The 25,836-nt window shown below is 35.5% G+C and overlaps 1 protein-coding gene across 1 annotated transcript in view; it reads left to right on the top strand.

Annotated features, from left to right (window-relative positions):
* SLC26A7 (solute carrier family 26 member 7) overlaps positions 1 to 25,836 on the top strand; it is a 205,299-nt gene that overhangs the window by 129,813 nt on the left and 49,650 nt on the right. Inside the window, exons 5-10 of the mRNA XM_036830403.1 lie at positions 897 to 1,049; positions 4,723 to 4,805; positions 7,463 to 7,610; positions 9,625 to 9,738; positions 17,739 to 17,816; positions 18,998 to 19,093. Of these exons, the coding sequence (XP_036686298.1) occupies positions 897 to 1,049; positions 4,723 to 4,805; positions 7,463 to 7,610; positions 9,625 to 9,738; positions 17,739 to 17,816; positions 18,998 to 19,093 (672 nt within the window). The remainder of the gene's footprint in view (positions 1 to 896; positions 1,050 to 4,722; positions 4,806 to 7,462; positions 7,611 to 9,624; positions 9,739 to 17,738; positions 17,817 to 18,997; positions 19,094 to 25,836) is intronic.

The following is a 25,836-nucleotide window of genomic DNA, read 5'->3' as shown; positions in this document are numbered from 1 at the left end:
TTCCTGATCCCTGGATCAGATGGGTTCAATTAGGAAACCTACTGAGCAGAATTTTAGGAGATGCTGAGGAACATAGTCTATATAAATTCTTTTGATCTGTTGTCTATATAGTATTTTAATCCAATATTTTTAGTTGTGGTCAAATTATCTTTGAGATACTAAAAAGAGAGGGCAAAGAACACCAACAAATTGGGCTACTATAAGAATTGTCTCTATGCTAAAGTAAAAACTAGTTTTTATCACTTCAAACTACACTTAATAAATCAGCTGTGGATGAATAGAAATGAGTTTATAAAAATCAGATTTAACATATTCGAAGAAAAGGAGGAGTTGAGACATTTTGAAAAGTATTTAAGGCCTATGTGCAACCTTTAAAATTATACAAGTCATACATCCTTGTAAGAGAAAATTTGGAAGATACAGATTATCACAAATATCTCCTTACACAGAGCTATTAGCTTCCAGATATATCCATTGATATTTAAAGTATGTGTGTATTTTGATTCTGGGGTTTGAAGAAGAGTGGTGGGGTTCAAGGGAGCCTATAGTCCCCTCACTTGCTCTTAATGATGAATCTGCATGTAGTTAATGAGTTTTAGCATCTCTGCCCATAAGTGTCTGGGGAGGAGCTGGAAGTGTAGTAGTGTCCTTATGTAGGAAGGAACAAACACTGTGTTTGGTGGAAGAATCAAGGGCAAAGCAATTTTGTACATGCAAATGAATTATAGCTTGCTCTATATCAGCACTGACTACCCTTCTATGTCCCACCTTTCCACTTCCCACCCCTTCAGCTATTTTTTACAAAACATCACTGAGTTCATTTGGGGGCCAGATTTTAGTTTTGATATATTGTGGGTGATCCTGAATTTTGTTTGTATTTTTCCTCATTACTGTAGATCTATGCATATGTCTTTGAAAACATCAAGTCTGTGCAACTGGAAGCACTGCTCTTATCCTTGCTGAGCATCGTGGTGCTTGTTCTGGTTAAAGAGCTGAATGAACAGTTTAAAAGGAAAATTAAAATTGTTCTTCCTGTTGACTTAGTCTTGGTAAGTATGAATCAACATTTAGCATTCTGCCCTGCAATGCTTGCAGTTGCTGTGGGTAACCTGCAGAGGCTCACATTATTGTCTAAAGTAAGCCACAGCTAATCCTGTCTCTCATTAAAGCAGGGCTAATTTGCATGGCTATACATTAATGTAAAGGCAGGAAATATTTTGAGTCAATAATTTTAAAAAGGAGGCACACATGTTTTCAATTTTCACAGATGCTTGTATTTTTTTAGGTAAATAAGAGAACATGTAGCTTAAGATTTTAAATAAGGAGACATTTCTAAGGATGAGACCTAAAAGATTTCTGGCATGATTCTCCTAAAGCAACAAAAAGTGATACCACATCCTATTGATATGTTATTTGTATGGTATGATGCACAGAATTATTATCAATTGACAAATGTCCATTAATGATTGATAAATTTGTTGACACTGTTTTTATTGACCCAATTTTGCTTTATTAAAGGATACTCATGATTTTCACTAGCCAGGGCTGATTCTCTAAGATTTTGTTGTTGTTGTTGTACTTGTCAAAGCAACAAATCATACTTTGCTCCTAAGGCTTATGGCATTAAAAAATACATTTTGAAATTTTAAGTGCCTCTAATGGAAACTCTTAACTAAACAAAGCATTACATTGAAAATGAAATGTTAAACCAACCACAGTCTACTAACTTACTTATTATTAATTGGCTTTAGTTTTTTAATGGTCTTTGGGTTATATACATGTATATGACAAGTGGTGTCTAAATAATTTCACCTATTGAAATATCCCTTCATACTGTTGAAATGGTATAGGTTTATGTAAATATATAAGGCTAGCACATTGGCAACTGTCTCTGAGGGATATGACTTTTTTTCTGCATAACTAAGATGGATGGCTTCTCTCCATAATTAGGCCTTGTATAATTTGTAGAGATACATATATATAATCTATATAATGTGTGTGTGCTTGTATATGTGTGTGTATTTCAAATAAGCCATACAAGTGGAGGGTACTATGATTATTAGTAGTTTTCATGGAAACAACTGTGAAACATATTTTATTCCAAAGTCCTATAGGTATTAAGGAATGCTTATTATATCCTGTGTTGTTTTGTGGTTTAATTTCTGAAAGTAAAGTAAAACTTGCCATAAATTAGGAATTGATTTCCCAAAATAAAATCCTTTTTTGTATGATGGTATACAGTTTTCAGTAATGATGTATACAATTGTATTGATTTTTTTCCCTAAATGTGTTATTTTAATAAATATCTCATGAATGAGTTTGAAGTTTCCTTGGATTTTGGAATAAATGGGACTTTATTAATAATTCATCAGATTTGTTAAGAGAAAAAGTCAAGCAGTGAATATAGTTTAAGTGTTAAGTATGTAAATGTTAAGTAAGCAACTCTCTGTAATAACAATTGAGGATAGGTAAGCAGCCTCTTCTGATTGTTTGGATGTAGCGTATGCCTCTTTTGAATTCCTATAATATTTTATAATATATGCCCCACCTTGTAAAAAAAAAAAAAAAAAAAAAAAAGCTTGATTATATGTTTCATGAAACCAGAAATTGAAAATAACCTTGGGGAAGAAGACTCTTGAACTCTTTTTATTCAATACTGAATAAAACACTGAATAAGACAGTTGTTCATTCAATACAAAAATTGTAAGAATTATCCTTACAAAAAATAAAAGGTACTCCTTATACAGTGTTGCCCCTAATATGTGTAAGACCTAAGGCAAAAATAATAATGCAGGCCCAAATACTTAAGAGTTATAGATCAAAATGTTAAATAAAATAGGTTCTATTTTCCTATCTTGACTAAAATACCTTAGTGATTACCTTGAAAGTCAGGTTAAAATAGAGAATTCTCCTAATCCTTTGGGTTCTGCCAGAATGTGGCAGCAAGGGGAAAGCCAGTCCCTTGGCCTGCCTCTTCTCTTCCTACTTCAGCTATATCTCATTTACAGTGGGATTCATAAGTATAAATGTGGATACCCTTGCCCCACAACTGTCCCTTGGCCTTTCCTTGGTCTACACTGGAAGGATAGACCTGGTGAAGGTATTCTGGAAGTAGACTTGGAGCCATTTAGGCAGGAAATTATAGATTCCTGATGATTCAGGGTGTGGTCCAGAAAGAGGAGTCCAGGTTTGAGTTGGGTACCTCCCTTTGCCCCCACAAAACTCCCATTTTATGGGGAGAGCTACAGTTGGAGGATGACCAGATTAGAACCCTCTAAAGCACTGTCTGAAAGACCAAGTTAGTGACTTAGATTACTTAATTTTAATATTGGCTATGTGTATTAAACACCATGTATTCTTCCATTTTCAATAAGGATCCAGCATCTTGTGCCTATGGTGTATTTTCTTTTACAGCTCACAGTATTTTCTGACTTGATATAAATATTTCATGAAAATTGTTAGCAATTAAAGTTTATTATTGGCTTAGGAATTTTTGAATACATTAATACTTCTGATTCCAACCTAATAGCCTGAACTTTTAACTACTACTATATTCTGTAGAAAATACAATTATAGCACAATATCTATAAAGTTTAAAGTATAACCTGTAGAGTTTTGCTGCCTTTAAAAAATATCCTCAAGACTCTTTTGCTTTTTAAGTCTATTCAATGTTTTAAAAACTTCTATAAATTCAGTTAAATATCATCACAGAGAACAGAAATACACAGGAAAAATCCCTACAAAATAATATTATCAGCATTGTTAGATATTCCTGATTTTGCTAGTGTGATTTTGTTATATCTTTTTTCTGACCATGTATATGGTAAATTTGTACTTTAAATAGGTAATTAATGTGTCTTTTTTAAACAAAAAAGTGTAGTATATAAATAGTTATACCAAACTGATATGATAACCATGTGAAATTTACAGCACCTATTAAATTATCAGAAGAATGAAAAAAGAATGTGAAAATGGATGGAAAACATTAAGGTGGCATGGCTGGTAAAAACAAATGCTGAACAGAATTCTGAACATACATTTTAAAGGTGATCATGGATACTTTCAGAGAACACTTGTTTTCACTTATTATATATCATTATATCATATAACAGAGAGTCATGTACCTGAGACTCCAGGGAGGTAATTTCAAAGGTATCAAGTTCGACACATTATTAACTAGGATATTTTACTTCAAGAAATAGCAAAACTCAAAATTCAAAATTATTCAAGGAGACTGTAAATCATCATTGATTACTAACTTACATTAGGAATATTGATGCAACATCTTAAACTCTTAGGTGGTTGCTGCAATGGAGGGAAAACGTTCTGTGTTATAAAGCATCCCTTCATATTACAAGAGACAAGTATTTAGGTTGGATTGTAGTATCTGTACATACACAAGCATGCACGCATGCACACACACACTCCTATAGTCTGTGTTCTGCTCCCCTTCAGAATCAGACACAATTGGGAAGGATATAAGAAAAGTTGTATTATTGTAATACCATTAACTTTTTGAGACTGCAAATTAAGTGCTGTCAAATCCCAGAGGGATTTTTTGATTTTTAAAATTCTTCTTAGTCTTTAAAAATCTGTGCAACTGCTATATTACTCGAGAAAATCATGGGGCACATGAACAGTGTTTACTTTTAAAAATAGTTTTAAGATGTTTGAGAAGTCAGGAATAATTTTCTTTTTCTTTTTTCAAATGGAACCACACAGATTATTGCTGCATCATTTACTTGTTATTGTACCAATATGGAAAACACATATGGATTAGAAGTAGTTGGTCATATTCCAAAAGGGTAATGTAATCTTTTTTGTTTTTCTTTCTTTCTCTTTCTTTCTTTCTTTCTTTCTTTCTTTCTTTCTTTCTTTCTTTCTTTCTTTCTTTCTTTCTTTCTTTCTTTCTTTCTTTCTTTCTTACTTTCTTTCTTTCTTTCTTTTTCTTTCTTTTCTTTCTTTCTTTCATTTGTTTTTTGATGGAGGAAGCAACTGGGGGTAGGTGGGTATGAATTTCATTTCTTTCAAAGGCTCTCTATGGGACAAAATTCCAATTAATTTCTATTTTACAATGATAGAAACAAACAGTTCACAATAAAGAAAACAATAACTTCTTAGACTGCTTATCTCTTACTTGGGAAGTTGATAACTATTTTATACAGCATTGCTTCAGGTAAAAGATTTGGAAATTACATGAATATTATTTGAAAAAGAAAGCAAGGCATTGAATTTCCAAATTAGAGTCATGCTGTAGGATATAATCTTCCCTAATCCACTCACATATTCCTATGACTATTTTTATTTCACTTAAAACATAGTAAAAATACACAAGCATCATCTGAAATAGCAAACCTATAGATATGAGTGGTGTACAATTTTGAAAGAGAGGGTGGAAGTGGAGATGAGGGCATGTTCCCCACCTGTCTTAAAGCCTTCCTCAGGACACTAAGAGGAAGATTAACAAGAAGAAGAGGTGTTCACCCTAAAAAGACAAAATTTTGTTCCAAATATAGCCTGAAAGAAAATAAAGTCATCTTAGGGGAGAAAGGGGATGTCTCTTTTAATGGGCTGTACTATACACCAATATTTATAAATTTGGGATGAAGTTAGAGTTGCTGAGTCCTCTATATTTTTATTTTCCAGTCCCAAAGTTTGGCTTCTAACTACATTAAAATGGAAGAACAGTAGAAAAATTCTCAGAGATTAAAAAGATAATTGAAAAAATCCTGTCTTTAGCCTTTATGCTAAAGATATAGGCTAATAGTGATTATTGGAATCAACTTGTGTTTTCTAAAGGGTTCTCTACTTTTCACCTTCAAATTTAGTTTATTGTTTTTTTCTCTAGGTTAGTTTATCATTATTAATAATTAGGCAAGCTCAATTTTTTATGAAACAAAAGTTCTTATAGTTTGAAATGGTAGCACTTTTATGTATCATATATCTTAGGGCTTGTAATGGTACAAATCAATTTGACTTGGGGATAAACTTGAAGGAGTGGTTAAAAAAAAATCATGCCTCTCCTCCATCCAGTCTAATTCTTCTTTATTTTGAGTAACCTTTCCAGACCCATCTTCTTAAAGAATCATAGAAAAAACATGGCATTGATAAGAAATGGAGCTGAGGTTGAATTCATTTTGTGATTTAGATACATTTCTCAAAATGTTTTCTCCTCTATACATTGCATTACTGGTACTTGGTCTGGAGATTGTGGGGAGAATTAAATAAAACTGCTAATATGAAAGTGCTGAGCATTCAATTTACATGCTCAGTATTAAATCAACATGAATTATTTTCCCTTTTTCTTCTACTTTTGCCCCAGAGGGTTTTTTTTTAAAGAGGGGAAGTAAGTGTCACAAAGCATCATCAGGGATAAATAAACAATGACACTGGGCTCAAGTGGTTTTCAAAAAGACCATAAGACAATGACTGTGTATTAGTTGGAAGAAATATTTAAACAGTTATTTACAACTGAGAAACAGCTAACTGTGGTCCTGTATTTTGCAACAGAGTGTAGCTGGACACTTTATAGATATTTTTCTTAACATGGGATACATAGAGTCAAAAAACAAAATTCAACTGAGTACATTTAGAGGTCTTATTGACTTTGTTCAACAATTTCTTAATTGAACAGCAACCCATCTAGCAAATCAAAAGGAACACTGAAGAGCTGTACAAAATGAAAGGCTTTTATAGTCAGAAGGGGAAGGGCAGGAAAAGGATGTTTCTAGCAAAGAGTGGATTGTTTCAGGCAAGGTCACTTTCCTATGTGGGACAGAAGGGCAAATTACCTTGCTAATGCTGACCAGGTAATTCTAGATTGACTGGCTAAGGTTACATTCCTGGGAGAGGCTGAAACTGCAGTTAAATTAAGTATTAATTCTTGGTTTGCTTACATGGGGCTTAGCACAAGTGACTCCATTGTGGGCCTGTTGTCTCTTTTTTAACAATAGTTAAGTGTACTGTGAAAGAATCATGTTAAAAAACATAATTAAGATTATAAACTCAACGGAAAATTTAAGGATTAGCTCAGGAATCGTAGCTCACAGTAAACTAGTGTTTGCATACAGCACTGTAGTATTCAAGGCAGGAAATACAGTTTCTAATGCCAGCCAAATAAAAGTTTAGGAAGAGTCAATGAAAGAATGCTCCATATTTGCTTTTGTTCTGATACAGGAAATTTTTGTTTAGTCAAATTTTCTGTGCTATAACCTGAATTCTCTGTGAGTGAATGCCAGTTAGATACACGGAGCTGTCCTTGTGGTGTTCTTTGTGATTTTGCTTTTCTGCTAAATAATGTTGAAAACAAAAGGCTTCTAAGGGCAAGGTTGCTTGGTTTTCTCAGGGATATTTCATGTATTCTATGTAAACTTCAGAGTCATTGCCATAGCTGAATTCACTGCAAGTTGTTACAGAAATAACATGAAAGTTGATGAGTTCAATATGGTCTTTCTTTCAACAGCATTCCTCCACCTAGAGCTCCCCCAATGAACATCCTCTCTGCAGTAATCACTGAAGCTTTTGGAGTGGCACTTGTAGGCTATGTGGCCTCACTGGCTCTTGCTCAAGGATCTGCCAAAAAATTCAAATATTCAGTTGATGACAACCAGGTGGAGTATGCCCCAACCCCTCTCCACACCTCTCCATAGCTATTGTATCACTGTACGGTGTATTCCCAGATCCAGAAAATGTTGAACTTATGAAAAATACAACTTTTCTATGTGTATAACACAAATGGGTAGAAGAAAACAAAAGAAAATATCTAAGTCATTCATTGAAAGGTGAAAATCTGACTTTGTTGGATTGGTTATAGTACACTCTGTGTTTTAGAGAGGGACATCTTGATGATTTGGTTTTAGGAGAGAATCTAAATATATTTATCATTGCATGCTGACTTTCAAAATACAAAAAACACTAATATTACTCTTCTTAGTAAAAAACTAAAGGTCACAAGGGTCTATTCTTAGAATACCAAAGGATGAAGAGTTTACTGAGCATGTTTCTGAATCTACCTCTGCTAGTGTCTTGTCTCAAGCCCTGTGGCCCTACATTTCTGCACAGGTCTGCAGAGATAGCTATGGAATAGTGGTTAGAATGCCAAAGTACCTATATCTAAATCTCACTCTGAAATTGTTTCTGTGTCCCAGTTTTGTCATCTGTAAAAAAGCAGATTTATTCATTCAACAGATGTGTATTGAACCCTACTATTTACCAGGTACTGGTCTAGGAACAAGGGATACAATGGTACATAATGCAGACCATGTCTTTCCTCATCTCAAAACCTCCCAGTGGTTTCCCATAGTACTCAGATTAAAAGGCTATTACCGAGGCTTACAAGGCCATACCTGACCTTGTCACCATCCTTTTTCCTCTATGATCTCATATTTCTTTCATAGTTCTAGCCACACTTACTGCCTTGGTTTTCCTTGAGTTCACTAGTCATGTTTGTAGCTCAGGACATTTGTACTTGCTGTCCCCGTTTCCAGGAATTTTGTACCTTCAGGTAGCTACATGCCTCCTTTATTCAAATGTTCCCTTCTCAGGGAGCCCTTCCTTGGTAAGCTAAAATCCTAAATTCCAAAATTTTCCACTCCTTTCTCTGCTTTACTTTCCATACTCATCTTGTTTATTGTCAGCGTTCCCTCACTAGAACTCCAGTCTGTGAGGCCAGGGATTTTTGTCTGTATTATTTACTGGCAATAGCAGAAGCAGAAAAACATTAGGAGGCTTTTGCAATAATCTAAATGACACTTGATGACTTGGACCAGGATGTAGCAGTGAAGGAGATGAGAAGGGACAAATTCTGCATTGGATGTGGACACCATCTGGGAAAAGGGGTAGTCAAGACTATCTCTAAAGCTTTTGGCTCAAGCAACTGGAGCTTGAGACAGGGAAGGATGTGGGAGAACCAGGGTGGGAATATATAGAGCATAGCCTGATTAGGTAAGTTTGAGATACCTGTTAACCATCCAAATGAAAACGCTGAGTGGCAGGTTGGCTATGTCAGTCTGAAGTTCAGAAGAGTGGTCTAGGCTGGAGATATAAATTTGGGAGCTGTCAATGTGTATTTGGGTAGCTAAGATTAGAGAGGGAAGTGGTCCAATATTTGTGATTGGTTAGATGAGAAGAAACCACAAAGGAGACTGAGAAGTGGTGGTCAGGGAGGTAGGAGAAAACCAGGAGGGTGAGAGGTCCTAGAAGGAGCCTTTAAGGAGGAGGAAGTGAGCGACTGTGTCAAATGCTAATCTTAGGCCAGGTAGGGTAGAAATTAACCATTGGATTTAGCACTGTGGAGGTCACTGGTGGAGTGGCGGGAACAAAACCTTGATTCTAATGACCTGAAAGAGGAGAAATTGACAACAGATACAATAAATGCCTTGTACTTCCCTATAAGGTTGTTATTGTTATAAGGATTAAACAATGAAGTGCTTAGAACAGTTTCTGGCTCATTGTAAGCACTCAATAAATGTTAGCTATTCTTAAAATAATGGTTAAATTACGACCAGTGGAGAGAACAGAAATAGAATACAGAATAAGTCTCATTCCATGACAAGTTTTACCGGTGGTCTCTAAAAGTTGATTGTGATTAGGAAATGATATATCCTCCTATTATCATTCCTGTAGGAATTTTTGGCCCATGGCCTCAGCAATGTGATTCCTTCATTTTTCTTCTGCATACCAAGTGCTGCTGCCATGGGAAGGACCGCTGTCCTATATAGCACAGGAGCAAAGACACAGGTAACTTTATTTTCAGCAGTGACAAAAGAACTGATGGGTCTTTACTCTCCTTGGAGAGTGGGAAGAATGAGCTTCTCTCTAAAGTCCTGAGAATATTTTTACTTCTTCAATTTCTTAAAACTAGTATCAAGGAATTCTATCTCTTCTCTTTCTTAGGAAAGATCCTTGAGGAGGTGAATGATTCAATGAGCAGACAAAAAAATCCTGTATTAATGGCAGCTTTATTGTTGTCAATCTTTGAACAAATGCTCCCTCTAGCGGTGTCTCTGATTGTACATTTTGCTAATCTAACCAGTCAATTTGAAATTTTAAAATTTTTGTTCACTTCCTTTAAATAAAATGAAAACAACTGTATGAAAAATCAGTCCTTGACAATGACATTCCTGTCTATAGAGATGTACATGTATGTAAATGAATAATACTATGTCTGTGCACATTTTGATTTTAAGAAACAATTATGTATTTTTAGGAACTCAAATCAATTTGACATTTGAGAACCTGCTATATACTAGTTATTATGCTTGGTACTGATAAGATGTCGATGGTAGTAATAAAGATGTTTCTGTGATGATGATGATAGTGGTGGTGTTGGTGGAAGCATATATCGAGTTATATGCATGTCATACATTTTATATAAATGAACTCATTTAATCTTTTAGGTACCTCTATGAAGGAGGTGTAATTATTATGCTAGGTTTCCACATGAGAAAGTTGAGGAAAAGAGGGTTAAACTGACTTATCCAAGTCACAGAGCTTGTAAGTGGCAGAGCTGGGATTTGAACCCAGATAGATCTACTCCAAATCTTGCATTCTTAACTACTGTTCTATACAAGAAAATTCATGTATATTTTAATTTAATAAATTAATATTAACAGCTAACCATTATAAAACAATTCACATTTATTTTAAATTGGAGTTGAATGAGAATTTATAAAGCATTTTACGTGATAATTTAAACATTTATTAGGAGTTTACCTTATACTAAGTCCTTTTTGGGGGTTGTAGAAGAGTAAATTTGAAAAGGATATGGTTCTTGACGTTGGGGGCAAGTGGCCAGAGAAAGATAGGTTAATGAACATTAAAATATTGCATAAAATTAACCAATAAAATTTGATGAATGTACCATGGAGCAGAGGGGAAGCAGCAACAAATTCTGAATCTATAATAATTTGACATATTATTGCCACAACTCATCATCAAAGATGTGTAATTCTCATTCAACATTGTTTTACATGACAATTTGATTTTTACACAGTTCGTGATTTAAAGCATAAGTTCATCATGTGTATTGGCATAAACATTTTTGCAAACTCTCAGATACTTGTAACCTAAATTTGAATGTTTAATACATAGTGTACTCAAGTATCATTCCTTACTCTGGAGACTCTTCTATCTATAAAATTCTAGGATTCTATAGTGGTTTCCACCTAGTTTCTTACAAGGATGAGTGTGTTAGATTTCCTCTCATCATTTCTGCATGGTATTCTATTCATCAGACTTCAGAAGAAACAAAAGGTACCTAACAAAACACTAGTTCAGGGAAACAAAGTTTGGCAGCACAGTATTTTCATGCTGTTCTGCTTGTTGAGATTGTCACTAATCTGCTCAACAATTCCCATTGAATTGTACAGAGAAGGAATCTGATTTAATGTGCATACCCAAATCGAGGATGCTTTCCCATGGTAGTCATTTTGGCATTACAACTATTAAGTTTACGTGGAGATAACTGACATGATTTGAAGAAGGCACTGGGCAAGCCAAGTCTTAAAAGTTTTGTTCTAAATAGGCTGTGAAACCAGTTTTCTATGTGACAAGACTTCACAAAGAAATCCCTTAAATAGCTCTGTCTCTCATAGGTACTAGACTTATACCCAGTAAATTAATCTAGAAGAATTTAAACCCTTCAACTTTTAGGCTAATAATAGCCAATCAAAGTAGCAGTGGGAACCACCTTGCATTTGTCAATTATTTCACCAACTGACTCTTTCTTGTTCAGAAACACTATTAGTATTTCTGTAGAAAGATATCTTTTAAAATACAAATATGATCTTGTTACTTCCTCCTAGAACCCATAAAAGGTTTTGCATAGGTCTTAGAATTCAGACCTTTATGTTACCAAAACTGAGTGCTTCCCCCTACAGCCTCATCTTGGACTCTTCTCCACCTCAATCTCAGCTCACCAGTCACAGCTCCTCCTTCCTCGTGGGCTCCAGTGTCTGTTCCTTTTCTCTCTGTGGCTGCCTCCTCTAAGTTAACTCCTCCCATTCTTCAGATCTCACTGACACTTTTGGGTCAACTGTGTTCTTTTCTTCAGAGACCTTAGCTCTGTTGGACTTTAAGTGTTCATCAGTGTGATTATATGATTGATGTCTGCCTTCTTCTCTTGACTTCAGCTCCTAGACAGCCCATGTCTGCTTTGGTTCACCATATCCTCAGTGTCCAGCCCAAGACTTAGCACATAGTAGGTGTTCAATAACTATGTGTGGAAAGAATTAATGAAAAATGAAAGTATCTGATAATTGTAAAACTAGTCAATTTTGCTGATATTTTTACCAAGTCCAAGATTGCTCTGCTCACTGCACGAGAGGCCAATAAATTGGGAGACGAGGTGTTGAGGCAAGGAATAGCGACTTTATTCAGAAAGATGGGTGTCCGAGAAGATGGCAGACTAATGGAAATATTCAATTTCTCAGATCCTCCTCTTGGTCTGGAATTTGACCAGTATTTGGGAGACATTTCATGACCAAATTTTGTCCCACAGCCCTGGGAGGCTCATCCCAGATCAGGCAAAAATTCTTGTTGCTATGCCACTCCAGGTGCTAATTTCTGGATTAGGACCTGTTGATAATTAAAGATTCTCTGAATCTTCTGTCTTTCTAATCTATTATGATCCAAGAAATGTTTTCCCTTATTGCTTCTTCCCATACTTAGAATCATACTATTACAATTATTCTATAAGAGTCATAAATGTGATCTATTTCCTCAGGATGTTTAGCCATCATCAATTTTTTTGGAGCCTGATTGCACACTGTAAGAGACAACAATCTTATAAAATAGACAGGATATAAGTAATGTAGGTAGTAACATTGACAAAGTCATAGTGCAGCAGGAAGACACAAAGCATAAACAATTTGGAAACAAAGAATAAACAAAAACAATGCTTAGTATAACTGGTTGTAATCCAGTTACAATAAACCATCAAGTCCACAGGAAAGCCAGTTGGAGAAGCCAAATTCAGGCAGGATCAGGTAGAGAGAAAAAGATAAATGTTTCATCTGTTTACAAGGGTATACTTTATCAACTTGTTGTAGGTCATAACATAAGAGAAAAGGAAACAAAAGAGAAAAGGAAAACAAAGGTTAAGGCTAGTATATTTCCCAAAGTCATATAGTTATAAATCATATTCATCAGTTCATTCAGTCCCATGTAATTAATTCCTGTTGATCTGGATGAAGTAATCAGTTCATCCAGATTTGTCATTTGTTACCCAGTCTAGTGGTATTATCTAAAGGCTATCAGAAACATATTTGTTAAAAAATGTTCCTTTTTATTAGCCTTCTTGAAGATGTGGCAGTTTTGCAAATCATCACCTAAGCTGCCTATGAATGACAAAAGTCTTAAAAAGGCAAGATTGAAGATCTGATTAGAATTCTTCTTGGCAAAGAAACTCATCCAAGTTGTTATGACATACAGCATTTTAAGATAACAACTAAAACTAGCATTATACCAGGACATATGCAAATTTCAGAAACTTTGTATAATTTTTAGAAAATCTATTTTAATAACATTTATTCATACCATATAATCTGAGGAGGCTTATTGCTCATTTGACAATGCTTTCCATGTAATTTAGCATACCAACCAATTCTAGTCAGTTTAATATATATATATATATATTTTTTTTTTTTTCCCCCCTCTGAGGTGCCTTAGGGTCACAGTTCCCTAGCCCCCCAAAAAGGAAGAAAATCCCAACCAACGCTTTGCCGCAGGCAAAACCAATGCAGTAGGGAAGGATACCCTTCTGTTGTCACACACGAGTCCTGTTATGAAATCAGTCTCTCGGGGTCACAGTTCCTCAGACACAAAAATGGAAGATTCCGAACCAATACCTCATCAGTCCAAAAGGGAAGAACCCCAACCAATGCCCCATCGGAGATAAAGCTGAATGAATGACCAAGGCTAGTTCAAAAGGGAAAATCCCAACCAATGCTCCACCACAGGTGAAAACTATGCAATAAGGAAGGCTCTCTGGGGCCCTCTGAAGCATCCCAAAGCTAGCTGAAGTCAAAAGAACTTTAATTAGAATTTGATAGGAAATTCATCCAAAATATCAAAACGTTTTTTCTTAAAAAGCATTTGGTCAGATAGAATATTTAAGAACAAATACAGCTCAGTTAACGGCAAGATAGTTCACACAATATGTTATCAAAAGCAGCATTCTAAGTAAACTTGTTCTCTTAGCAGAGAGGAGCCAAGTCTGGTCCTGCACCAGTCTACTTTTAATAACAAAATCCATTTACCCAATTAAGTTTAATATAATCTCAGTCTGACCATGCATAAAACTCCTTTTTACTCAAAACATATGTCCCACTTTCCTATTATATAATGAAAGATTTTATTATTTTTAGTAGCTTTAATTACATATTTAAATTAGAGTCCCCAACTCTTAAAAACCTTAATTTTTAGTGAAAACCAAGTGGCAAGTAATAGTTACCAAAATCTGGAGACACTATTTTAGATAATTTTCAGAACATAATTATTCCTATAGCATTTACCTGAAAGCTCTTATCTCATTTACATTTAAAGTTTCATCCTATCAAGTTATTTTCCTTGCAACAGATGTAATAAGGTCTTATTTGATTCCTAGGTACAATAAAGTATTATGCTAAATATTAATGACTCTAAAGACATGTCTATATTAATTAGATCAACAAGCTTAAGCCACCTTCAATACCAGATATCAGTTTAATGTTGAATATTTTCTAGATCACATGAACCCAAAATTCCTTCTGACCAGTTTTATATTCCTGAGTATTTATATAGATGCTTGATTTTTTTTAAAGGGCAAAACTAAACAGACAAATCACACAAAGAAACACACACACACACACGCTCACAAAAGTGAAAAAAAACAAAAAAGGAAGAGAGCAACCAAACCAATAAACAAACCCACAAATGAAAAGAAACACTAAAAACTAAATTAAGATAAACATAAAATCAAAAATAAGTCAAACACAGAAATTAAACCCCAAGTCCACAGTTGCCCCCAAAGTCCACAGTCTCAATTTTGGGAACACTTGTTGTCTATTCAGGAATTCCACAGATGCAGGGTTTACCAAGCCAATTGTGGGGATGTAATCTGCTGCTCCTGAGGCTGCAAAGAGAGATTTCCCTTTCTCTTCTTTTGTCGCACAGCTCCTGCAGTTCAGCTTTGGTTTTGGCCCTGCCTCTGTATGTAGGCTACCCTCAGGTGTCTCTTCCCCACCCAGACAAGACAAGGTTAAAGCAGCGGCTAATTAGGGCTCTCTTGCTCACTCAGGCCAAGGAGAGGGAGGGGTACGCTAGTCACAATTGTGATGTGGGGAATGCCTGCGGTGGCAGAGGCCGGTGTAAAGTTGCAACAGCCTGAGGTGTGCTGTGTGTTCTCCCAGGGAAGTTGGCCCTGGATCATGGGACCCTGGCAGTAGTGTGCTGACAGGGTCCCAGGAAGGTGTGGGTAGTGACCTGCACTTGCACACAGGCCTCTTGGTGGCAGCAGCAGCAGCAGTAGCAGTCCGTGCCTGCCTTTGGGTCCAAGATGATATCCGTGGCTTGGCACCCATCTCTTGAGCTCACTTAGGCGGTACTCTGACGTCTGTGGGCACACAGAGCAGGACGCCCCTCTCCTTGAGCACCCCAAAACAATGGTCTCTTGCCTCTCCAGCAGGTCCAGACTTTTTCCCAGTCTCGCTAGTGGCTAGCTGTGGTGTACTAGCCCCTTTCAGGCTGTCTTCACGCAGTCAACACCAGTCCTCTCCCTGGGGTCTGACCTGCAAAGCCCAAGCCTCAGTCCCAGCCCCCACCTACTGGTTGGCACCGATCCTCTGTGTGGAAATCTCTCCACTTTGCCCTCCACACCCTGTTGCGCTCTCCTCTGACACTTTGAAGCTCCCCCTCCCCCGCCAGTGAAGGGGCTTCCTAGTGTGTGGAAACTTTTCCTGCTTCACAGCTTCCTCCCAAAGGTGCAGGTCCCATCCTGAGTCCTTTGTCTCTCTCTTTTTTTTTTTTTTTCTTTTGCCCTACCCAGGTAAGTGGGGATATTCTTGCCTTTTTGGAAGTTTGAGGTCTTCTGCCAGCGTTCAGTAGGTGTTCTATAGGAGTTGTTCCACATGTAGATGTATTTTTGATGTATTTGTGGGGAGGAAGGTGATCTCCACATCTTAATCCTCCACCATCTTTGAAAGTCCTCCTCATGCCATTGTCTTTTGATATGAAGTGCACCTTAGTGGCTGGTGTCTTTTTCCTTCCACATAAACATGGATATACTCAGTCACACGGGTATCTGAATGAATCCTGTAATCTGCCTTCTGACAACTAGCTCTCTCCAGTCTAGTGGAGTTACAGGCATAATATTTTGTTATTTAAAAATTATTATCATGTAAAATCACCAGTTACTCCTAAATAATCAGTTTAGTGACGGTTTTGTGTACTATAACTTCTTTTATGGACAATCCTTAGTTCTCTAATGACTTATTTCCCACAGAAGGACTTTTCCCCCTTTATATGCTGGGGAGTGCTGTAGATGAGCTCCACTAAATACGGAAGGAACTTGTATCAAGCTTCTTTCATTTAGTTTAATGGTTTTGAATTTCATCCATGCTGTTGCATGTATCAATAGTCTGTTCTTTTTTATTGTTGAGTAGTATTCTATTGTATGGATGTCCCAAAATTTATCTATTCACCAACTGGTGGACAATTCAGTTATTTACAGTTTTTGGTATTTATGAATAAAACTGCTATAAATATTTACATGTAAGTATTTTCATAGGTGTATGTTTTCATTTCTCTTAGGTAGTTCTGGGTCATACATAACTCCATAAGAAGCTGCCAAACTGTTTTTGAAGTGGCTGTACCATATTGAATTACCACTAGTAGTGTCTGAGAACTCTAGTTGCTCTGAGGCTTTGCCAGCCCTTGCTATTCATTATTTGTTTATATATTTATTTTTAGTCACTCTAATAGGCTTTATTTCCTTTGATTTCTCCATAAAGATATTTTAGGTATCTTTCTGGTCCTGTGAAAGCCCTCTCTTCTCTTGTAAGGCTGACAGTTTGGCTAAATGTTTCTATTAAGACATGAGCATTTGCTTATGTGAAATTTGTTCTCCATTAAGTGGAGCATAGCTAGGAGTGAGTGTTTTGAATTACCTTTTGTCAGCAAGTTGAGTTGGTTAGAACACAATACTAATGACTTTTCAGGATTAATAAAATTAAGTCTGTTTCACTGCAGAGACTGCTCCCTTAATCCCATATAACTGTTTTGTATTAACAAAGGACTCCAACGAAGAGAGTAAAGGCTTCTGTGGAAATTTGTCATCAGCACAGAAAAACCCTAAGCTGCATATTCAGTTATTACCCAAACAACTAGGAAATGAGAAGGGGGGCCAGGCTGAAAAACTGTAGGCTAAAGGACTTTTAGCTGAAATGTCATTTTCACTATTAAACAAACAAACAAAAAAGCCATGCTGTGATGTGTGATAAAAGTTGATGGTGTCCTATTTCTTTGTTTAGAATTGCTTTTTTGTCATTGCTGACTTAATTTGATTGCACCAGTTTGTCAGCTGTCACATTTGGGTTCCTTCAGCTACAAAATATAGATGACAGTCTATTTAATTTAACAATCATGTGCCAACATTTTGTTTCTTCTTATCAAGAAGAACAAAGAATTATCTTTTTCCCCCTATAACTTTGGAATAATAAGGAAGTTCAAGCTTTCTTTTTTGACTGTCTTTTATTTTACAGGTGGCTTGTCTAATATCTTGCATTTTCATCCTGATAGTCATCTATGCAATAGGACCCTTGCTTTACTGGCTGCCCATGGTAAGTAGTGCTTTTTATTATTTACTTTTTAACTTTATTTTTAATGAGAATCATTATATTTTAAAATTTTCTTTGAAGAACAACCTCAGTGATCCTAAATCTGAAACCTTATGTGACATAAGTAATGGTTGAATGGAGGAAAGGTAGAAAGAGCCCACATTTGATGGGGAAGGTATGGGAGGGTACCATGGCTGTTTTCTAAGTCTTAGGCTTTTGTATAAAAATGACATCATGGAATTAGATTTATTCTGTATTCATTTGGAAGATGGAACTAGGCAATCTCTGTTATAAGAAGGACATGCCACTCTTTGTTTCTTTTTTTTTGGCTGTGGCATGTGGCATGCTGGACCTTAGTTTACTGACCAGGGATTGAACCCACACCCCCTGCAGTGGAAGCACAGAGTCTTAACCACTGGACCACCAGGGAAGTCTGTTATAAGAAGTAGACTTTGGAAGAATTTTATAAAATTTGTACTCTTAGAAAATGCATGCTGGGCAAGAGAGTAGGCAACAAAATTCATCTTGCCACCCTTGATGCATGGTTATACAAAGTGACTCAGAATATTAGTACACTTGTTTACCTTGCTTTTCGGAAGCCTGGGGCACTAAAATGATGTGAGTAAGATCCTGGTCTTCAGAGATCCAGAGACAGTGTCAGTTCTTTCTTGTTCTAATTCTTCATTCATGTAATAAGAATAAATCACTTTCATGAGAGGATCTCCCAATAACCAAGTTCATTTTTCAAGAGAGTTATAAATATATTCAGGTGAAACCAGAAAATTGATACTCAAGACAATTATAAAGAAATACATGATATAAATATTTAATTTTTGCAACAAACAGATTTCAAACAAATGGCAGTGAATAATTATTATAAAGTTAAGAGGACATTCAGCCTTATAACATTCACCCTTATAATTCATTACTTTTCTTTTTCTTTCTTCCTTTTTTTTAGAATGCCATAACATGTACCCTGTGATTTTCTAGAATTGTTATTATATTCCTAAAGTACAATAATAGGTTAGTTCGAAACAAAATGAATATTACTTCAGTCTTCTAAATGGTTATTGCTTTTCTTTAGTAAGTACTTCAAAGACAAAGACATAAAAATACCATGATTCTTTAAAATTTAGATTAAAATCTTTATCTTGCATCTTCATCAACTTATTTCTTATTTGTAGTGTGTTCTTGCAAGTATTATTGTTGTGGGACTGAAGGGAATGCTAATACAGTTTCGGGATTTAAAAAAATATTGGAATGTGGATAAAATTGATTGGGTAAGTAGAAATTTGATCTAAAATTACTATCTTTGCCTTAAACACATGTTACAAAATAAGCTTTAATAGTTCCATTTGCAAAAAATAGTTTTAGCCATTTGAAACTTACATTTTACAAGCTATCTTTTTTCAAACTCAGTAAAAATATTAAAATGTAAAATGTCTTTATAAGAAACAGAAATGGAATTCTGTCAAATTTTGATTGATGTGTCTAAGAACTTTTAAAGAAATGCTAGCTAACTTGATTGGTTTGGGGATTCCCAGTTTCCATTATGAATTGATTCTGGAAGTGAAGTTCATCAAAGAATAGCTAGTAGAAATATGACTATTTATAACATATATGAAAAGCCAGCATTAATTGCTAAGAAATGTATGCTGCATTAATATAGGGTAAACATATTAATAGTGACCATATTCATTCTAAATACAAAGAGTCTCATGAATTGTTTTTTAAATGGGTTACATTGAGAGGAGCATTATGTTAATAGGATATTGCTAGGAACAGATTAAATTATATTGAACAATGATAAAATATGAATTTTACTAACATAAATATTTAATATACTTGTTCTAGAGAAGTGTATCTGTGCAAGAACATCCAAAATTCTCTCTCTCTCCTATATGGGTGAATTATTTCATGAGTAGCCTCTGTTTAGCTCTATTATGGAATTCACCATATTGAAATGCAATTATTTATGTATTCTCCCTCCTTCAGAGCCTTTGCTCTGAGAGACTTTGGGGGGTTACTTATGCTGGCATGTACTTTAATAATACTCCTCTTAAAAAGAGTCATGTACCACAATGTTCATTGTAGCACTATTTACAATAGCCAGGACATGGAAGCAACCTAAATGTCCATCGACAGATGAATGGATAAAGAAGATGTGGCATATATATATACAATGGAATATTACTCAACCATAAAAAGAAATGAAATTGAGTTTTTTGTAGTGAGGTGGATGGACCTAGAGTCTGTCATACAGAGTGAAGTAAGTCAGAAAGAGAAAAACAAATACCGTATGACAACACATATATATGGAATCTAAAAAAAAAAAAAAAAGAAAAAAAGATTTTGATGAACCTAGGGGCAGGACAGGAATAAAGACGCAGACATAGAGAATGGACTTGAGGACACGGGGAGGGGGAAGGGTAAGCTGGAACGAAGTGAGAGAGTGCCATGGACATATATACACTACCAAATGTAAAATAGATAGTTAGTGGGAAGCAGCTGCATTAGACAAGGAGATCAGCTCGGTGCTTTGTGACCACCTAGAGGGGTGGGATAGGGAGGGTGGGAGGGAGACACAAAAGGGAGGGGATATGGGGAGATAGATGTATACATATAGCTGATTCACTTTGTTATACAGCAGAAACTAACACAACATTGTAAAGCAATTATACTCCAATAAAGATGTTAAAAAAAGATAATATTCCTCTTAAGTCTCAATATTACTGAGCTTCTACCAAGGTACAATAGTGGGTGCCATGTGGAATTCAGAGATGAATAAAGAAGTACTTACCCTCTTTAGACACTAATATTTGTGCAGGATGTAGGCACAGAAACAGTAACTATTATATGAAGCAAGATACAACATAACCTGGAAGCAAAAGAAAAAACTTAGTACTGGAGAAAAATAGAGGCTGGAACATTTAATTTGGACTGGGTTAATACAGAAGATTTACAGCAGAGCTGAAATATGAACTGAGACTTGAAGGAACAGTATTTTGTAGGCAGTCCAAGAGACCAAAATTAACTAGGCTAATGGAGGATAATGACTTTTTTAAGGTGATATATGTGAGGTGGCACATGGAAACAGAAAAATGAGATGTAAACTTATTTAACAAGCTATTTATAACCCCATGATAAAGGTATTTCTAAGGGACTCATTAATCACGTAAGGGGGAGCACATTACCATAATGGAAAGGGAGAGGTGTCAGGGAAGGCTTTTTCCAGGAAATGATGGATAGAACATATAGCATGAAGGTGAGAGTAGTAACAGATGGGGTTGGAAAAGTTAAGAAAGGGTTGAACTGAGAGAGCCTGCTTATGTCCTGCAAAGATTAGACTTCATCATGAAGGCAGTGAGGCATCACTGAAAGGAGAAATAGGAATAAGATTTATGTATAAGAAAGGTCATGTGAGTAATTTGAGGAAGATGGATCGAACTGATGAAGTATGCAACAATTGGAAGCACTCCTTTAATAATTCAGGCAAATAAATGAGGAAGGCCTGGACCACAACTAACACTTGAGATTAAAGAGGAAGGAATAGAGTTGAAAAATACTAAAGAGGTTTCATTAGTTATCCCTCATCACCAATTCATGACATGAAGTGCATCAGTCTGGAGTGGCTCCTAAGTTTTCAGTTAGGAACATCACTGGAGGAAAATGATGTCATTCATTGAATTATAGAATATGGAAGCTTAAATGCATTTGGTGGTTACCTTTAGTCTTTAAAAAAATACAGTTTCACATTCCTGAGTTATTTATTTCAGTTCCTCTAGTTGTATTTCGTATGTTATCACAAAGCAGTTTTCCAAGAAGGGCTCATGTGTTTTATATTCCCAGAGCTACTTCATGGTGAAAACATGTTTTCTTTTTATACTAGAAGGAAGTTTTTGGCTGAGTCTAAAATGCTTTCCCCCAGGCTTTTTAAGCTTGAATTATCTTCAGACATTGAGGGATAAGGCAGAGAAATCACAGGTCAACATAATTTTTTATTATTTAATGTGAGCTTATTTTTCTAAATGGATGCTCAGTGAGTTTCTTTCTCGCTCATAAAGTTTGGTAATGTTGTCAGAATATTTCTTGTGGTTGAACAGTTAGTATCAAATTTCTAAGAGAGTGACATATCCTTGTGATCTCGGAATCAAGAATTACATACAAAATTTTTCTTCTAATATGTCTTTGAATATTTTTTTCAAATATATATGTTCTGTTCTCTTAATAAATTATGTATTTTTAATTTAATTTGTTTCTTAAAATCTGTACATTTTCCCGTGATTATTTTGGGGTGTGCATGTGTGTGTGTGTGTTTGTGTTTGTGTGTGTATGGCTTCTCTGGACTATTCACTGTATCTCTGATTATGTATTTCCTGTTGTGATTATCCTATTTAGTAAATTTTAAATATGGCTTTTATCTCTGTAATATTTTTGTTTCCATCCAATTTCTTTCCCAGTTTTTCTTCTTTGACTCTTCATATCTATTTTTGAGGGTTTTTTCCTGAGATTTTATTGCCTAAACCTATCCTCTGTCTCTATTTTGTTACTTTATTTCTTTTTCCAATTTTTATAAATAGGTTCCTTGATTATTCCTTTATGATTATGATGCATCTTTAGTGGACGTAGCTATTTGCTGAAAAATAATGTGGGGAGGGCAGGAGGTAGGAAGTGAGGTGGAGCATCCCACGACTCTGATTTAACTATGTCATCTGAAGATTTGTCCCTAGTTGAAATAAAGCCTCACAAATCACAGGCTCTCTGATGATCTGATACTAGTTGTCTCCTCTACCTTCTTCACCTTGTTTCATCTCTGTCAGTCTCCTTTGGTTAGGAAGCTAGGTTGTAAGTGATACAAATGGCATTTTATCTTACTGCTCTTCTTTATATAGTATCAAATAGATACCATACGGGTACCTTTCCTTCTTCTCTGGTGGTCCACTATTGCCCCTAGAACTTAAAGCTCTTATCAGAAGATTATTGTATAGAATTTTTTAAATTGTGACATTCATGGAGAAATCTATAATTGATTAAACTTTGAGGATAAATTTGTTGGCTTCCAGTGTCCTTGATATCTTACAAATTTTGCAAGTCTACATTGTATTTTATAGTTAGGAGTTGTGACCATGTTCTTGTTTCATCAAAGTTGGATTTTCCTCCATATATATTCATTTTTATATTGCTTTGGGTGGAGTTTAATAGAGGGGAGTAAAGTAAAAATGATTTTAATACACTATCTAAATCTACTTAGAAAAGTTATTCTGGCAGCAGTATGGCAAATGGTTTACAATGTTGATAACAAAAGCAGATAGTTAAGTAGGAGGCTGTTAGAACAGTTTAAGGGAACAATAACAAAGTATGAACTAGGACATTATCAGTGAATTGAGAAGAGGGTATAATTTGAGGTATTTTTTATTAATAATTGATAGGACTTGGAAATGATTGGACAAGTAGATGAAAAAGGAGAAATAGTAAAATATTATTCCAAGGTTTCTGATTGTAGTGTCTTGAAGAATATTAGTGTTATAACTGAAAGAGAACAGTAGAAGAAGACTTGGGGGGTGAAGTTAATGAGTTTGCATTTGGACACATTGAGTTTGAAGGTATTTGGTAGACTGTTTGAAACTGCTTTAATGGTTCATAATTTGTAATCTCCTACATAGAGGTAATAGTTGAAAACCTGGAGTAAGTAGGGAGTATGGTTTGTGAAGAAAATAATGTTGAGAAATGTGACATGGATATAGCAGGTACATGATAATTAAATGCGATGTTGGGTTTAGCTTGACAATGGCCTCCTGTTGTTGAAGTGGACAGGTATCTCTAGTTGTTAAGGAATTGAACAGTGAGAGGCCATGGGTTATTGGAATATGATCTGGGCAAAGCATTTGTAGTGATAACATTGCACAGACTTTTGTGGATATATGCTAGATCACCCAGTAGACAGAATATGTCCAGATAACTCAATAGTTAGAATATACCTAAATATCACGAAGAAAAGTTACCAAAGATGTATGTATGTGTAAAGTAATTTGAAAGTTGAAAGTTTAAGAAAACATGTAAGTAGTCATCACAGATGAAAGGAGAAAGAAAATGTGGCACATATGTACAATGGAATATTACTCAGCCATAAAAAGAAACGAAATTGAGTTTTTTTGTAGTGAGGTGGATGGACCTAGAGTTTGTCATACAGAGTGAAGTAAGTCAGAAAGAGAAAAACAAATACCGTATGCTAACACATATATATGGAATCTAAAAAAAAATAAAAAGGTTCTGAAGAACCTAGGGGCAGGATAGGAATAAAGACACAGATGTAGACAATGGGCTTTAGGACACGGGGAGGGGGAAGGGTAAGCTGGGACGAAGTGAGAGAGTGCCATGGACATATATACACTACCAAATGTAAAACAGGTAGCTAGTGGGAAGCAGCTGCATAGCACAGGGAGATCAGCTCGGTGCTTTGTGACCACCTAGAGGGGTGGGATAGGGAGGGTGGGAGGGAGAGGCAAGAGGGAGGAGATATGGGGATATATGTATATGTATAGCTGATTCACTTTGTTATAAAGCAGAAACTAACACACCATTGTAAAGCAATTATACTCCAATAAAGATGTTAAAAAAATAAAGAAAAATTAGACATTTTTATTTTTTAAAATTTTTTACAGTTTAATAATAATTCTACTTTGAGTTGTAGATCAAAACCCTCTTTGAGATAATGAGGAAATAGGGATCCAAAATGGAAGCCTTACTGATGGACTTAGAACAGAGTTTGAGTAACTGAACAGTAGAGATAGAATTAAAACCTACAGAAATTTAATAATATGGATCAATCACCAAAACAGCATAACAGATGGAGCAGAGAGGTGAAGTGATTGAGTAGCTGCTGAACTGTGTTTTACACTGATACATTTTCTATAAAAGGAAGAGTTTATGTGTTCCCTACTTGAGGCCAACTTTGGAGTTATATTATGTTTAGGGGCTCTGAGTGCCAAATAGGGAGGAGATCAAGTAAGAATGCATAATGCAAAAAAATAGGGTTTCACAAAAAAAAAAAAAGTGTTTCAAGAACCCAATTCCTTATAGCTATGACATCTAGGATTTGGATCTTTAATAGGAATTGTTACAGAATAGTGTTGGGCCTTATTCTAACCAGTGGGACTATTTACTTGTCTATGTTACTAATTTCTATTTGATATTTTTTTCAGTTATAAATGTAGGCCTGGAAAATAACTAAGCATTATAAGCCCAGCTTACAATAGATGACATTGTGGGAGAGTAAATTCACTTTAAAAATAGAACCAGATGGTACCAACATTTTTGGTCCCTCTGATGAATCATGGCCTCCAGGCTCTGTGTTTTTTTAAATGGCAGGGACCAGGATCCTCAGTTCCCCATGCTATATTGAATCATGGAGGTTGGCCAGGAGGAACAGGACTTATAAAGCTTTTGGTGAAGTCTTATTCTGCCACACCCAGGCAGGTTCAGTAAACATTAGGGGAAGAGTGAGAAACAGAGCAATCATGGCAAGTTGAAGTAACGATCAAAAATTTGCAGCCTTATTTTGTACACAATCAAGTCTGGTGTAATAAGTTGGGAAGGAAAAAACACACTGTGTACAAATAGAAGATTCAAATAACTCTCCATTCACCTGAATAGAGGAAAAACATCTCAGTGTCTAACCTATTAGATGACAGGATGGTGTAATAATAAGTACTAACAGCACTACATTTGTAGGTGATGGATCTTAACATGAGAACACTTAAAATATAGTTTCTCATTTATTCCCAAATGTTTGTTTCTTCTATAGCAAAAAGGAATTTTACAGATAAAAATCTGTCCATTTGCTTCCAAGGGCTTAGCTTTTGAAAATAGCTCAACATTAAGAACCACTCAAGCTCAGTGTAGATAAATAATACAGACAAAGGAGAAGTAAAAAATTTCAAGTTAAAAAATACCTTTTAGAAACATTTGTTTCAAACTTGTCTGGATAAAAAAAAAACTACACCCCTCCAAGAATCTGTGCTGT

The sequence above is a fragment of the Balaenoptera musculus genome, chromosome 17 (assembly GCF_009873245.2).
Source record: "Balaenoptera musculus isolate JJ_BM4_2016_0621 chromosome 17, mBalMus1.pri.v3, whole genome shotgun sequence".
NCBI lineage: Eukaryota > Metazoa > Chordata > Mammalia > Artiodactyla > Balaenopteridae > Balaenoptera > Balaenoptera musculus.
The sequence above is the reverse complement of the archived record's forward strand: the minus strand, read 5'-3'. Positions and strand labels throughout refer to the sequence as shown.